At 45.1% G+C, this 13410-nt stretch overlaps 1 protein-coding gene across 1 annotated transcript in view; it reads left to right on the top strand.

Annotated features, from left to right (window-relative positions):
• The window catches only part of MXI1 (MAX interactor 1, dimerization protein), a 48789-nt gene that overhangs the window by 5398 nt on the left and 29981 nt on the right, over positions 1-13410 (top strand). The window contains exon 3 of the mRNA XM_009326056.1: positions 13266-13295. Coding sequence (XP_009324331.1) covers positions 13266-13295 — 30 coding nt within the window. The remainder of the gene's footprint in view (positions 1-13265; positions 13296-13410) is intronic.

The raw sequence follows: 13410 nt of genomic DNA, 5'->3' as shown, positions 1-13410 counted from the left end.
CAGTAGGGATGCTAAATGATTTTTTTTTTCTCCCATAATACAATCAGTTTAATGAAGTTAAGATTTATAATGGAATCTGAAATTACGTTACAATGTTAGATTGTCATTTGTGTTTTGTTTTTATTTAGACTCTCTGGCATGTAGAAAAGCCTGTTATTTTTTGGTCTGATCCTGGGGAAATGCCAAGCACCTTCCCAGCGGCGCTAGGAGCCCTCAGCTCTCCTGGGAGGCCCGTGTTGTTAAGGGCACTCAAAGAATCTGTTGCTCAGTTCCACGGGGGAGGGTTTGATCTCTGTCCAGTTTCCTTTTCCTTTCATTTTCCTCTCTTCCCGTTATCCTCCCTTGTGTCTGAGGCTGCTTCCCAAGGGCTTTTCAGACATCTACAGTCCGGCAGCAGGTTGCCTGCAGAGTTTGGAATCAGCAGCTGTAATGGGTATGGTAAGGCATTTTGGACACGGTGTTTTGAAAATCTGGGTGTCTGGGTTTCTTTGCCCTTCTGGCTATTCTAGTGATGCAGCTCCTCATTTTCTCTTTGTTGTGCTCTCCTCTGCCCCATTTGAAACTTTTTTCCCACACTTCTAAATCTCATCACTTGGTTTTGTGCTGAATCTTCTCTGTAGCCCTCCACTCTCAGAACCTTTAAAGCTGTTTTTTGAGGGTAGGGATGGGGGCTATATTATTGAAGCCCTCAGGTACTCTTGGCTTTAAGCTTAATTTGCTCACAATGTCCCTGAGCAAGAATTAGCGGGGCAGGTAGGTGTGCATTAGGTACCTCATGTGTCTCAGGTGATGGCTTCATGTGCCATAGGTTCACGAACACAGGCGCAGAAGCTAAAAGGATGTGGCATGTGTAGCTGCAAGTCAACCTTGGCTGTCTGGTGCACAAGAAAGCCTGATTTACCAGAACAGCAGTGCTGTGCAGCTGTACCTCGCTGTGCAGGGGAGGAGTAGGGGGGCTGGTGAACACTTGCTTAAGCATAGTTCTAAATGTATTCTATCTTTTCTGTCAGAGGAAGTTCACTGCCCCCCCATTGCGCTGATGACTGAGCACCTGGCAATTTTAGTTCTTCCTACAGCCTCTGGAGTTAGGACAGTGCTGTAATTCTGTTTTTACTGGGGGGAGAGGAGGTGCAGGGGGCTAAGTGGTTTGCCTATCTTGTGTAAGAGATTTGTGAAAGAGTAGATCGCTGTGTCAGCCTGTGGTGTTCTACTTTTCTGCACGAAACCCCTACCCCTTTCCTCACATCCCAGGGAGCTGGTCTCTGAGGCTTTTTGTTGACAGCTTTGCTGCTTCCTAGCCTCTATCAGTTGTTATTTGTTTCTGCATGATACTTTGTTTATTTGTTTGGGGGCTTTTTTTTTTTTTTGCCACTTGCACTCTCACTGGGTCACACCTTACTCCACAGCTAGTGGGAGTTGCGTTTTGACTCTCTGTGTGTAGGTGGGTTAAAATCTGGCCCTTGTGTAACATGCTGGGGATAGAGACTGCTTTCTGTCTCAAGCCTTGTAGTGCCAGGGAACTCTATTCATGGCTCAGGACTTGGCTTTGGTTGGTATAGTACAAATCTACATGTGTAAAACAGAGAATGGATGAGATTTGCTGTGCCATGTTTTGATTTATGCCACATTTTGATAATGTACAAACAGTGTGATTACTGTCTGGAATCTTCATGCTGCTGTTGAAATTTTGTCTAGAAGTGGTTGGAGATGGGATCTTGCCTTCCAGCAGAGAGTATACATGAATATGCTAGTTAATTTTTCAAGAAAGGGAAACTGTACAAGGCTAAGCTGTTAATGATTGCTTCTCTGTTAGAGATGTTGAGAGGGACTGGCCAGCAGTGTTGACTATGGTTAAGTGTGAGCATGACTTCTTTTTGAGAAAGCATAATGACAGTTTGAGTGTTAGACTGGGAAAATGGATTGCTGGTCCATGCACGAGAGGCGGAATCACCCTTTGTTAAAATCCCACTATCTTCTGTAGGTTTGTACTGGAGTACAGTTGATCAGAGCAGGTTGGCAGGTAGGGCTGTACTGAGGTAGCTCTGTTTAGCCTCAGCCCATCCCATCTGCCCATTTGATGTAATTTGCCCCAATGCAGTCTGCAGGTGTAGACAAGCAAGTCATAGTGATGCTGGAGTTTCTGAACCTGCTGGCACTAAGTTGTGCCTTTCTTTGTCTCTGCTGATCTACATCAGAAGCTGAGATCCTGCCAACAATTTGGGGGAAAAAAATACCCCATGTTGGTGAGGTTTTGTATGCAGTGTCTCCTCAGTGATGCTTGGCTTTGCAGTACAACTGGCAGGTTACCAGGCAAAATACAGAAAGTGAGGGTGAACCCAGCAAATGGCATGAAAAGCATAAACCCCACTCCTTAGTGAGGAATGAGACCTCCAAAAGCGCTAGGGCTGATATAGCAGTTTCCATGGGGGAACCTGCTGTGTTCCCCTTTGTCACCCTGTTTATTTTACAGCCCTCCAAGTGGGATGATCCTGCAGCGCTGAAGTTTGTGCTTTCCTTTGTGTTTTAGTAATATAGCCATGCATAGGGAGATCTGTGTGGCAGGGAGTCTATGCAGAAACCCATGATTCTGGGCTGAATTTATACTTCGATACCTTCAGTAGGTGTAAAATGTAATTTGTGGTCTCTTTAGACTGTCCGAGTTGTGCAGAGGCCTTTGTGTAAACTAGAAGCAGGCCCAGTTGTTGATGTTATCTGCAACTTAGCTATAATTGACTGCTGCAGCATCTGTCTGCCATGAATTGTCACTCTCTGTGGCTGAAGGCTCATGATCCCTTTGTCCTCCCAGATTTGGGGGAAGCCTCTACGGGAGCATGCTGTTTTGCAACAGTGGGACTATTAGTCAGGGCTCGTGCTGTTCATGTTGCAGCACTCTACCCAGGTAGAGCTGTGCTGCAACTGCCATGGGCTGATTCGCATCACTGATAGCAGTGCCGGTGCAGTGACAAGAAACTTCAGATTTTGGTGCTTAGGGTCTTTTGAAATGTGAAGGTTGTTAGCCCCAGCTCCTAGAGAGATCTGGTGCCCTGGGATGGTAGGGAGGATATTTGGGCCAAACCTGTTCCTGGAATTCCTTCATTTTCTCTTCCTGTTGTATTCAGTGTACAATCAATTCCCTGGTTTAAGTAGCGTTCCTTGTTTGCCATGTCTTTTGGGTTTTTTCCCCTCTTGCCATGTTTGTACCCTTTTTGTATCTTCTCTGTGTAATGCCTCCTCCACAACACGTGCAGGGATTTCTCTTTCATGCTTTTGTTTAACCTGACCTGATCCTTTGCTTGACAGTGAATTGGTTGTCACCTGTAGCGTTGTTTCCATCTGCTCTCCTGTGTGTAGGTAAGACTGACTTTTTTCTTTCTCGCTCCTGGTTGAGCTTTCAAATCCATTTCCCTTTCTGACCCAAACAGACCAGTCCATGTCATGCTGCTGAGTTAATTGTCTTGCTTGTTGGAGTTCCTGCTGTTGATCATCTCCTGATCCCTCCTGACAAACTTCTGCCCAAATTCAAAGACTGGCTTCTGTTTGCTCTCTTCTTGAGAGTGTTGGCTCCTACTCCCTATTCCCTTTGAACCAACAAAGATAGGATTTGTTTTTGTTGACTGTTTTGGGCTCTCTTGATCAGAGGCTGTGGGTCTCTGGGGCTGTGCACTTGGCTGGCCTGTGCCTGGATCTCTTCTCTATGAGACACTGCCTTGTTGATCAGCTCAGAGGGAACAGGCCTGCTTTTTCCATCCTGCTGGATATATTCCCATCTCTCATTTCTGTGTTCCCTACTGTACTTCCATTCTCTGATATGAAAGTGATGTCACTTCAGTTTTGTTGCTTTATGAATCCAGTTTGAAGTAGCCTAGACGTTTTCCAAAGTTATCTTAATCACTTGTTTATACTTTGCTGCTTGCTCTGTGGCAAGCAGGCATGTGGACTGAGAGCTATTCTTTTGTCTCAGTTTTGATTAAAGTTCCTCTGCATAAATAAGTCAATTATTTTCTGAACACTTCTCATTTATCTCCTTCCATCTGTTACACCATCAAGAAGGGAGAAGTTGTGGGAAGGGACAGATGACATTGGGATTGCTGTTGAGACTATTACTTTAGTTGTCATTGCCCAGTTGCTTGGGCAGCCATAAAGCAATGTATAGATATGGTAAGGTAACATGGTACCAGTTCTGGTTTGCCTTTAACAGCTAGGCTACAAACTGCAGCAGTTCATGAACTGCTTCAGAAGTAGCTTGGCCATCTGGGAGCAGTGGGAGGTAGCCATCTCGCTGCCTTCATGTTAGTTGCTGCTGCTTGTGAGCCAGAACTGTAAGAACAGAAGAAATCAGAGCTCTTCCATTTTTCTCAGCCTGCCTTTTTCATGGATCTCCCAAATGATAGATGAGTATGTCCTTGTTGACAGAATACAACCCCAGACATCAGGACATCTGGGTTCTCTTCCTGATTTTCTTACAGCCTGTGTAAATCTTTGTGCCTCAGTTTCCCTAATACGATGTGTAGCTAACAGTAGTGTTAATGTATTTTCCTGTTTTCAAGTATATTTCCCCTCCCTTCATCTCCAGGCACAGTATTGCAGCAATATAGTTGTAACATGGGAGATAACTAACAAGTCTAAATAAAAGTGAAGAAAGTCTGGCCTGGCCCACAGCCATACAAATGCCATCAGTTTCTTTTCAAACAAAGTGTGTTTCAGTCAGGTGGCGTTTACTCAAAAAGGCTCATTTTCCCCAGTGCATCTGAAGGCAGTTTCTTTAGGTTGGAAGATGCGTGTTGCAGAGAAGTACATGTTCCCCAAACAGACTGTTGCTCTGCAGATGACATTGCTGAGGCTATTTCTAGATATGACCATCTTCCTTGAAAGGGTAATGTTATTTGTGGGAAGAAGCATGGTATAGGGCTAAGGGCTGGCATGCTGGGCCCTTGGATCATTTCCTGAGTCTGCTGCTGAAAGGCTGCAAGATCTGGGCACGTCAGATGACCTACATGGGTCCTACCATCTGTACATTATATGGTTCGCACCATCTGTACGTTGGGATAATGCGCACACTTTTCTAATCCTGTTTTCAGGAAGCAGAATTGGAGTTTTGGAGCTTGTGGCTGTTTGAAAGAAGATGAGACTTAGGATCCTAAGTTTTCTAGGTAGATTTGAAAATTGCCTCCTGTGTCTTTATTCTCTTTTTGTGAATCACTGCGATCTCTCTGCCGTGATAGTACCAGCAACTATGATACCGGTTCCACTGTGGCCTTGGAAGAGACTGAGTCCCTGATCATGCAGTGAGACTCATGGAGCCTGCTGGAAGTCAGCAGGGCAGGGACTGCATAGAGCTTTCTGCAGTGTCAGGCCTTACCCTGCTCTGTAACACACTTGAATATTCAACAGAGAAAATTCTGTTAACAGAGTTATTAAGGTGTTAGCAGGGGATGGGTGAAGTCTGTGCCTCATTCTACTTAAATAATTCATTTTGCTTCGAATGATCTGTTTATGATGATCATGTAGGGAGGTTGTCCTTCCCAGGTAGCACTTGGGAGAGACCTGGGGGACAGCATGCACCTGACATCAGTGTGAGGAAGTGTCTGTATTTTGCTGTCCTCATTCTGTGCCATGCTCTTCTCTGTTCATGGGGGAGCTTGGAGGTGCCATGGTGAAGCCGCCTGTCATTTCTCCTCACCGGGTCCTAAAAAGCATAGGTTTGTCAATGTATTAAAAAAAAAATCAACTCATTAATTTGTCTATGAGAAGCTCAAACTCCCTTGCATCATGGATCATAGACAGGAATCTTGCCTTGGTGAAGGCAAGGAACATACTTTTTCCTGACCTGTGAGAATCTGTCTGAATTTGGCCAAGTTCTAAATCATTATAGAAGATGTTGACTGCTGCATGTCCAAGGGAGGTGGGCTAGGGTTTCTCTCCTGAAATGGCTAAGATACCTCCCAAAATGAACATGGGTCAGCCTTTGTGTCTAATCTGTGTGCACCAGCTCCTTCTGATGTGGTTAACGGTGGGCTGGGAAGGGAAGGAGGTGGTTTATGTAGGACCTTTGCTCACTTGTCACAGAAGCTAGAAGGCAGACGGATGGAGCAGTGAATAGAACATTGGAGAACTCACTTCACTCCTGGCCCTGGCCCCTGTCAGCAGTCCTGTGTACGTTCAGCAAGTCCCTTTCAGCCCAGCTTGTCATAGGAGACCCCCAAATAGTCTATTCCTCATGTTGTGGTTTTCCAAGGTATGAGCCTGGGATCTGAGCTGTGGAAGTGCTGATGATGCACAGCCGCAAGGGGCATCGGCAGGAGTTGTGCTTTGAACATGTAAAGTGGCCCAGAAAACCAGGCCCTTGGGGGTCTTCACAGAGGCACCTGGAGGGACGAGAAACTGCAACTCTGATTTCTTTGTTCCTTAGCTTCCAATTTGGAAAGCGTGGATGCTTGACAATAAACGTGCTTGTGAACTGCCTAGCCGCTGCTCTCGGTGAGCCTGTCGAAAAGCCTGTAAGGAAACCACCGGTTCTGTATTCAGAGCAGGGCTTGGCTTGAGGCCACACGTTGAACAATGAGGAGAAAACAAAATATTGAATAGCTGCTTGTTCAGCAAACTCGGTTCCTCTTCGCCATGCAGGGCCCTGTGTGAGGGAGTGTAAGAAATGGGACAGTTTTCTCTTAGCACTTGGGGCTAGGACCAGCCTCTGCACATAGGGTCTCAGGTGGTACTGGAGAAGGCCCACACCAGCACACTTGCTCCCAGCCTGTACAGTGGGGAGGGAAGCCAGCTGCGAACTTATTTGCTGGCCCCGGTTTTCAGCAGTGAATGCAAAACGTTCTTGCTGTTGTGTGGCCTGGCTTGGAAAACCCTTCCCCTGCAAAGTGCCACCTTGTGCTACTTATCGGGGTGTTGCTCTGGTTTTGGGGAGCTCAGCTCTGGGACTATAAGAGACTCATGGTGCTCAGCAGGGAAGAGCTGTCTTCCTGCTCTTTCCTCCCTTGTGCTGAAAAAGCAGAACATGCAGCAACAGAACAGCATGCTTTGTTTGGGACTGCAGCTGCAGTTCCCTCCCCACCTGAGAGTTATGCTTGATGTGTCTATTGGATGAGTTTTATTGCTAAACTAATATTACTTTGCTCTTGGCTCCCATTTTAGATTCTTCTCTGGCACCTCGTACAGTGGTGTCTGAGAGTAGGGTTGGCTCACTTGGCATCCGGTGGGCGAGACGTGAGGGCTGGTCTAGGTTTGGGTTGTTGTTGGTTGGTTGGGTTTTTTTCCCACTTTCCCACTTGCAGCTTACAATGATGATGTCATTTTTTTTGTCTTTGACCCAAGAATCAGATGGCACAAATGTCCTTGTTAGATGTCCCTCTGGGATGCCTGAGAACGGCAACCAAATGGTGCAAGCCTTATCTGGAGTTCAGGGAACCCAAGTTGAGTATCCTGCTCTGCCACAGGCTTCTTGTGTGACCTTGGGAAAATCATTTAGCTTTTCTGTGTGTTGGTTTTGCCCCCCCTGCACAAGAAGTCTTAGGGAAAAGTTTATTTCTGAAGTGTTGCAAACAAATAATGATTTTGAGGAGCAGGTACCAAACTGAGAGGGGCTGTGTAAATACTGTAGGTGGCTTGGAAGACATTAGTTCTTCAAGGGATGTGTGCAGTGTACCTTTTTAAAGTTGTTTTTGACTGAGTGTTGCAGGAGGCGTTCAGGATACTGTGTAGGAACCCAGGGGTAGGTGACTTTCTGCAGTTGTGAACCGCACGAAGGAGCCCTTTTCCACTTGTTGAGCTGAAAACAGACTCTGGGGCCATTTCTCCTTTTCCAAAGATGAATAAACACGAACAGATGCCAGTACGGCTGCGTCCCCTTCTCTGCTGGAGACGGAGAATGTGAACTTTGGAAAGGGTCTGGCTTGATCCTGGGAAAACAGCTTTGATCAGAGCCTTGGGAGGAATCTGATACCATGTCCATCTAAGAGTGACAGAAAAACTAGCCAGAGTTTGGGGCCAGGTTAATCTGGTGCATCTCCATTGACGTCAATGAGAAGGTGAAACAGTCTGTTCTGTCTCCTCACTTCAGCTCCTCATGGAGAAGCATTTATTTTGGACCTCAAGGCCAGACAGCGCAGGGGGATCATGGGGTAGTAATGGCTAAGATAACTTTTGTCTCTACTATTGCTTGGAAGGAAATGTTTTGTTAGATTTGCTGATATGCAAGGCTGAGGTGAGGTTTTTGTTGGACTTGAGGCTGGTACTTGCAAAGGGTATAAGGACGGCAGCAGAAGGACTTTGGCTCAGCTATGCCATCTCCTGTTTAGCTGCATCCTGCTCCTTACTGTAGGAGCTCTTGGCAGCATTGAGTACCATAAGCTGCTGTGTTCCTGAGGCTCCTGTGCAGCCCTCCGAGAGCCAGGCTCCTAGGGCTCCCAGAGGTGAGGTGGGTTCACAACTCCCTTAGAAACTCAGCCCTTGAGCATCTCCATCTGGGCAGGGAGATTTGACTCTTGGGCAGCTATTGTTTGTCTTGCCATTGGGCTGAAAACCTCACCCGCTGCTACTGGTGGAGCTTCTCTGTAGGCTTCCCAGACTATGGCTTGTGCAGTTGGTTTCATAGACTACTTACAGTGTTGATCCACTACTACTTGAAACCCTAGCAAAACACTGGGGTTCTTCAGCCAGTAAGTTGTTTTGTGGACACAGGTGGATTTAAAATTGAAAAAAGTTGTTGATCCCCCTTCCTTTTTGTTTGTTTTGTTTTGTCATTTGGCTGTTTCCAATAGGAGTCATTTCTGAGGAAGAACTTGCATAAAAGAGAAAGCAGTAATGTAGTTCACTGGTTCCAGAAGGGTGGTTGATCTTGTCTTGGGGAATGGAAGAACGCATTTCCTGCAGGGGAATTTGGTGGTCAAGTGAATGGGTGTCAACAGAGCCAGAAGGTGGGAAAGGTCTGTAAAATGAAGAAGAATGAGATTGTATGTGGTGTGATTGTGCATAAGCAGCAGAGGTGGCTGAACCTGAGTGAAGTAAGACAGAAAGCGGTTGGCCTGGTCTGTGGATGGATGTTCTTGCTGTTTTGGTAAACATGATTCAGGTAACTGTGCCTTAGTTTGCACAACCTGATGGAATATTTCTTTCTTGATTAATCTCTTGCTAAAGCAGAGTGGGGTGAGTGAATTTGGAGGAGAAGTACTGGCTCTGTGTTGGCATTAAGGACATGTATTGGAACAGGTCATTTTTATTCTCCCCGCCCCTTTACCTGGCAGTACTTATGGCCACCAGCATCTCTTGAGCCACCAGTATCTCTGTTGTGATGGAGATGGAGCTCTTGGAGACCTGGGCTTCTCTGGAGTCAGGAGCTGGTGCCAGATACAGACAGGAGGGTGACCAGGTACAAGGAGATGACAGGGTCATTGGGTCTAAATGCCACCTGTGTGTTGCATAGGACAGGGACTCTTGATTGCTGTGTTTTCCCAGCAGAAAATAGTTACCTCGCTAAGAAGTCAAACCAAAATGCAGATATGCTGCAAATGCATTTGTTGGGCTATTTATCAATATTAAATGTGTAAACCAGAAAGGTCAGCTGTGTTTAATGTCATGTGGCAGCTTTGTGATTTTAATTACAGTAAAAAACCCAATGACAAATGAATTCGGTGCTCTTTAGAGCTTGTTCCTCCCTGATGCAGTTTGTTTTGTTGGCTTACCTGTGCTCAGGGAAAGTTTGGCTGCTGCTACTATGGTAGGAGGAATTTTATTTAAATAAAGAAAATGGCATCAAGTAATAAATTATTTACAATGTCGCCTTCACTGGGGGAATTCAGTGTAGCTTAATGTTTCAGCAACACCTTGATACAGTGTTGGATAGCAAGGTTGCAGGCAGAATCACAGTAACCGGCCCAAAAAGGTTGTTGCATCTGACCTTAAATTAGAATGACTGACAGTTGCTGCTTCCCTGTTTTTTCCTATTTTGTATGCAGTTTCAGGTATCTGGGGTAAAGAGGGATAAACTTCAGTTTCTCCTCTTCCAGCTTTTTGTTGTTTAAAATCGTGATGGGGACTGCTCTGCTGTTTTCTGTTGTTTGCTTGGCTCCTTTATATTAAGCTTCTAAAACTCTTTCTTCATCTTTTCCCAAGCTGTTTTCAAAATGTAGTCAGCAGGATCCTCCTCCTTATATAATATTCCTTCAGGTTTTAGGGGTAGTTATTGGTTTGGATGTTTTAAATTTATTGTTAAAGAACTGACTGCTATAGAAACCTGACTTTTAAATGAGAACCCTGCAGACGGTTTGTGCTTGAGCTACTTTTAAATTGCAGCCGAGGTTTTGAGCAGTGCTGGTACATGTGCTTGGGCTTTTGTTTTTCTCTCTGAACATGTCTGTACCTGCATGGCTGTGGTTTCAGCTTTGTGGGTGGGGGCAAGGTCCTGCTTGCCCTGTCCGCCTGACAGGGGGGAAGTGAGCTCCTCTGGTTTGTGGTCCATGCTCAACATGGTGTCCTTATTTCACTGGGTGGCACAGGCTGTGACTGACTATCAACAGCAGGAAAGCACATCACACTGAATGCACCAGTTCCTTGCTGTTGTAAACACAGAGTGTTACAAGTAACCCTGAAACATTCCCCGAGTGCTGCAATAGCTTACAGCTGTAGTGTTCATTCTGTACCCATCAAAAAGCTGGTGATGGCATACAAGGATGGAGCTTTGATGTCAGTCTGGTGATACTCTCTAGGTTCTCAGCTGATGGTAAGACCAGCTTGGTTAAAGAGGTCCAGTTACATTTGTTTCTGTACCTATTTAAAAGATTTTTTTTCTGAATGTAGTATCAACAGAGGTTCCTGTACTTTTTTTCCACTTCACTGACAGCACTGTCCTTGTTTAACTCCAAATAAATCTTAGTAACATGTGCAGCTCGAAGACGTGGAGAGAAAATTAATCTCTAGATCAGGAGCTACAGAAAATGAAATGAATTATGAACAGAAGAGAGAGGTGTTTTTTTCTGTATCCGTTGTCCAAACAAAAGGAAACTGGCACAGAAAGTAAGAGTTAGTGAATGGTGGTAGTGGGGTGCTGGGTTTTTTTCCTAAATTTAGATGAAAGGAAAAATTAGAACTTTTCCAAATGTCCCTAGTAAGACTAAGCAAAGCATAGGCAGGTAAGAGAAGTAACATCCCCATAGGATTCATTCAGCATTGCTGAGATTCTTTTCTTTGCATTCAGCTTCAATGGGAACGTGTTGGGGGGGAGTTGGGATTTGTTTTTTTTTCCCTTGCCACCGATATGGTTAAAAGTCATAGCATAAATTTCCTGACTTGGTGAAAAGCCTGTGACCCCTCTCAGTTGTCTTGTTCATCAGAAGGCAGATAGGTAATAAAGAGTCTTCTGTGTGAGAGGAGTAGGGAAAACCTGCTATTTTAATTTTGTTCACAGCAGTGGGCCAAACTTTGTTCTTTCAGTGCTGGCCTTGATAATTGGCTCGATATAATATAGGAATTCAAGCCATTGCATATCTCTGGCTTTATAACTGCTAATGTCATAGCCAAAAAGAGTGCAAAGTCTCCTGCAGGAACATACAGTAAATAAGAACAATAAGCATGTTCCAAAGAACATACGGACAGTGGTTTTAAAGGGCGTCAGCTCAGCCCTGGTAGGTTAATTTGCATCCAAGTTGCCTGGACAAATGGATTTTACTGATTTAGACTCCATGGGGGATGTGGGTTTGATTTGGGAGATTTTCTGGACTAAATATTATGTTCGTATCTCTGATTCCTGGGAACCAGACTTTAGGGATCCTCTCTTTTTGGGAGGGAAGGATTTGCTTTGTGAGTTTCCTCCACTTTACGAGTTTGGCTATAGTGTGCCTTGCCTTTAGGGTATTCCATATCCTGCTGCGCAGGGTACCTTGCACAGACCTACGGTAAAGTTTTGTTTTTCCTCTGGCCACCCGCAGCTCTCAGCCATGGCTAGCTAAGACTCATTTACCTTGTTTTTCACAGACGTTCACGGTTTATTCGTCCTCTTCAATGAGGTTCTAACACCTGTTAAGCAGTCCTCCTCCCTTTTTTGGAGAAGCATTTAATTATGACAGGGTTTCCCTTGGAGCACATCCTCCATTCAGTTCCCTAATTGTAGAATTCTCTGTGGGATTCTCCAGATGGGGGATAGAGGATAATCTTCTCAGAGCTCCGGAAGAAATGTGATGCCAAATTACAGAAAATAGATCCTTTTTATTAAGCTCTTGGGCTCCTTTTACTCTTATTTTAAGGTGACCTTCTCTAAAGAGAAATGTTGGATAAATGGCTATCCTTTTTAAATAATCCTTAACAGCCTTACCTGGGTTACTAATAACATTGTTAGATTAGAAATCCTGAAAGGATTTAAGCTTTTTTTGCCACTCGTGCTGTCATCACAGAGACAAGGAGAATGAATTTGCCTGTTTCCCTTTTGTTTCTAGTTGGTCTCTTTTCAAGCTGCGAGCTCTAAATTAGGGAGTGCTGGCAGCGTGCTTGGCGTGGCGGGCAGGTATAAAGACAAAGCCCCCTCCTTTGTCAAGTGGTCACAGTGCCACTTTATGGGTCACTTGCTTCGCTGCAAGCTAGTGCTGTGGCAGTGCTGTTTCAATCCTTGAGGGGTTTCCAGGCATCCTAAAAGTGCTAGTCAGCGCCGCTGATGTTTGCAAACATGGCAGTACTGGCTATCCCATTACGTGCCCAAATGCTGGCCATATCTGGAGTTCTACTAAGTTTGCTAAATCTAGCATGTGACCGCTGAAGGGCTCCAGAGGTTGTCCTTACAGAGCCAATTCTGCTGGACGGTTCCCATGTATTTGATGTGCATAAATTAATACTCCATGAGCTCCTGTGTTAGCAGATGATACCAGTATTTTTACAGGGTGGATGGAGAAACTAAAGCAGAAAGAAACATAACTGTAGTCCTGTACTGAGTTGGTGGCAGAGCCAGAAGTAGTCTGGAAATGGTTGACGCTGGTCCCCTGGTCTAATCATTGCTTCTCTTTGGTATTTTGGGTGTGTTTGAGTCTCTGGGGAACATTTTCTGTAGCACCAGTAAGAGTACCAGCTTTGCATGTAGCAGGTAAATACAGACTTAGGAGGGGAGGAGTCTCTTGTCAGCAGGGAGGCTGAGGTTATAGCTATAGATTTTAATGTATGTAGTTGGTTGGCTTTGCACTGTGATATGCCGCTGGGGATGTGTACAGCTTGCAGCGATTGAACTTTGGTGCCGAGAGATCAAAGGTGGCTAATCCAAATTTTTGTTTATCTTCCAGGTCTACGCACAACGAACTAGAAAAGAACCGGTAAGTAGCTAATGAGCTGAATTCCAAGAAATGCAAGCCTAGTGAGTGTAACATGCTTTAACCTTACATATGCAGGTGCTGTTTGATCAGCTTAGACAGCTGTGATGACCACACT

This window comes from Pygoscelis adeliae, unplaced genomic scaffold (genome assembly GCF_000699105.1).
Source record: "Pygoscelis adeliae isolate BGI_AS28 unplaced genomic scaffold, ASM69910v1 Scaffold4, whole genome shotgun sequence".
NCBI lineage: Eukaryota > Metazoa > Chordata > Aves > Sphenisciformes > Spheniscidae > Pygoscelis > Pygoscelis adeliae.
Note: the sequence above shows the minus strand (reverse complement) of the source record. Positions and strands in the feature narration are given on the sequence as shown.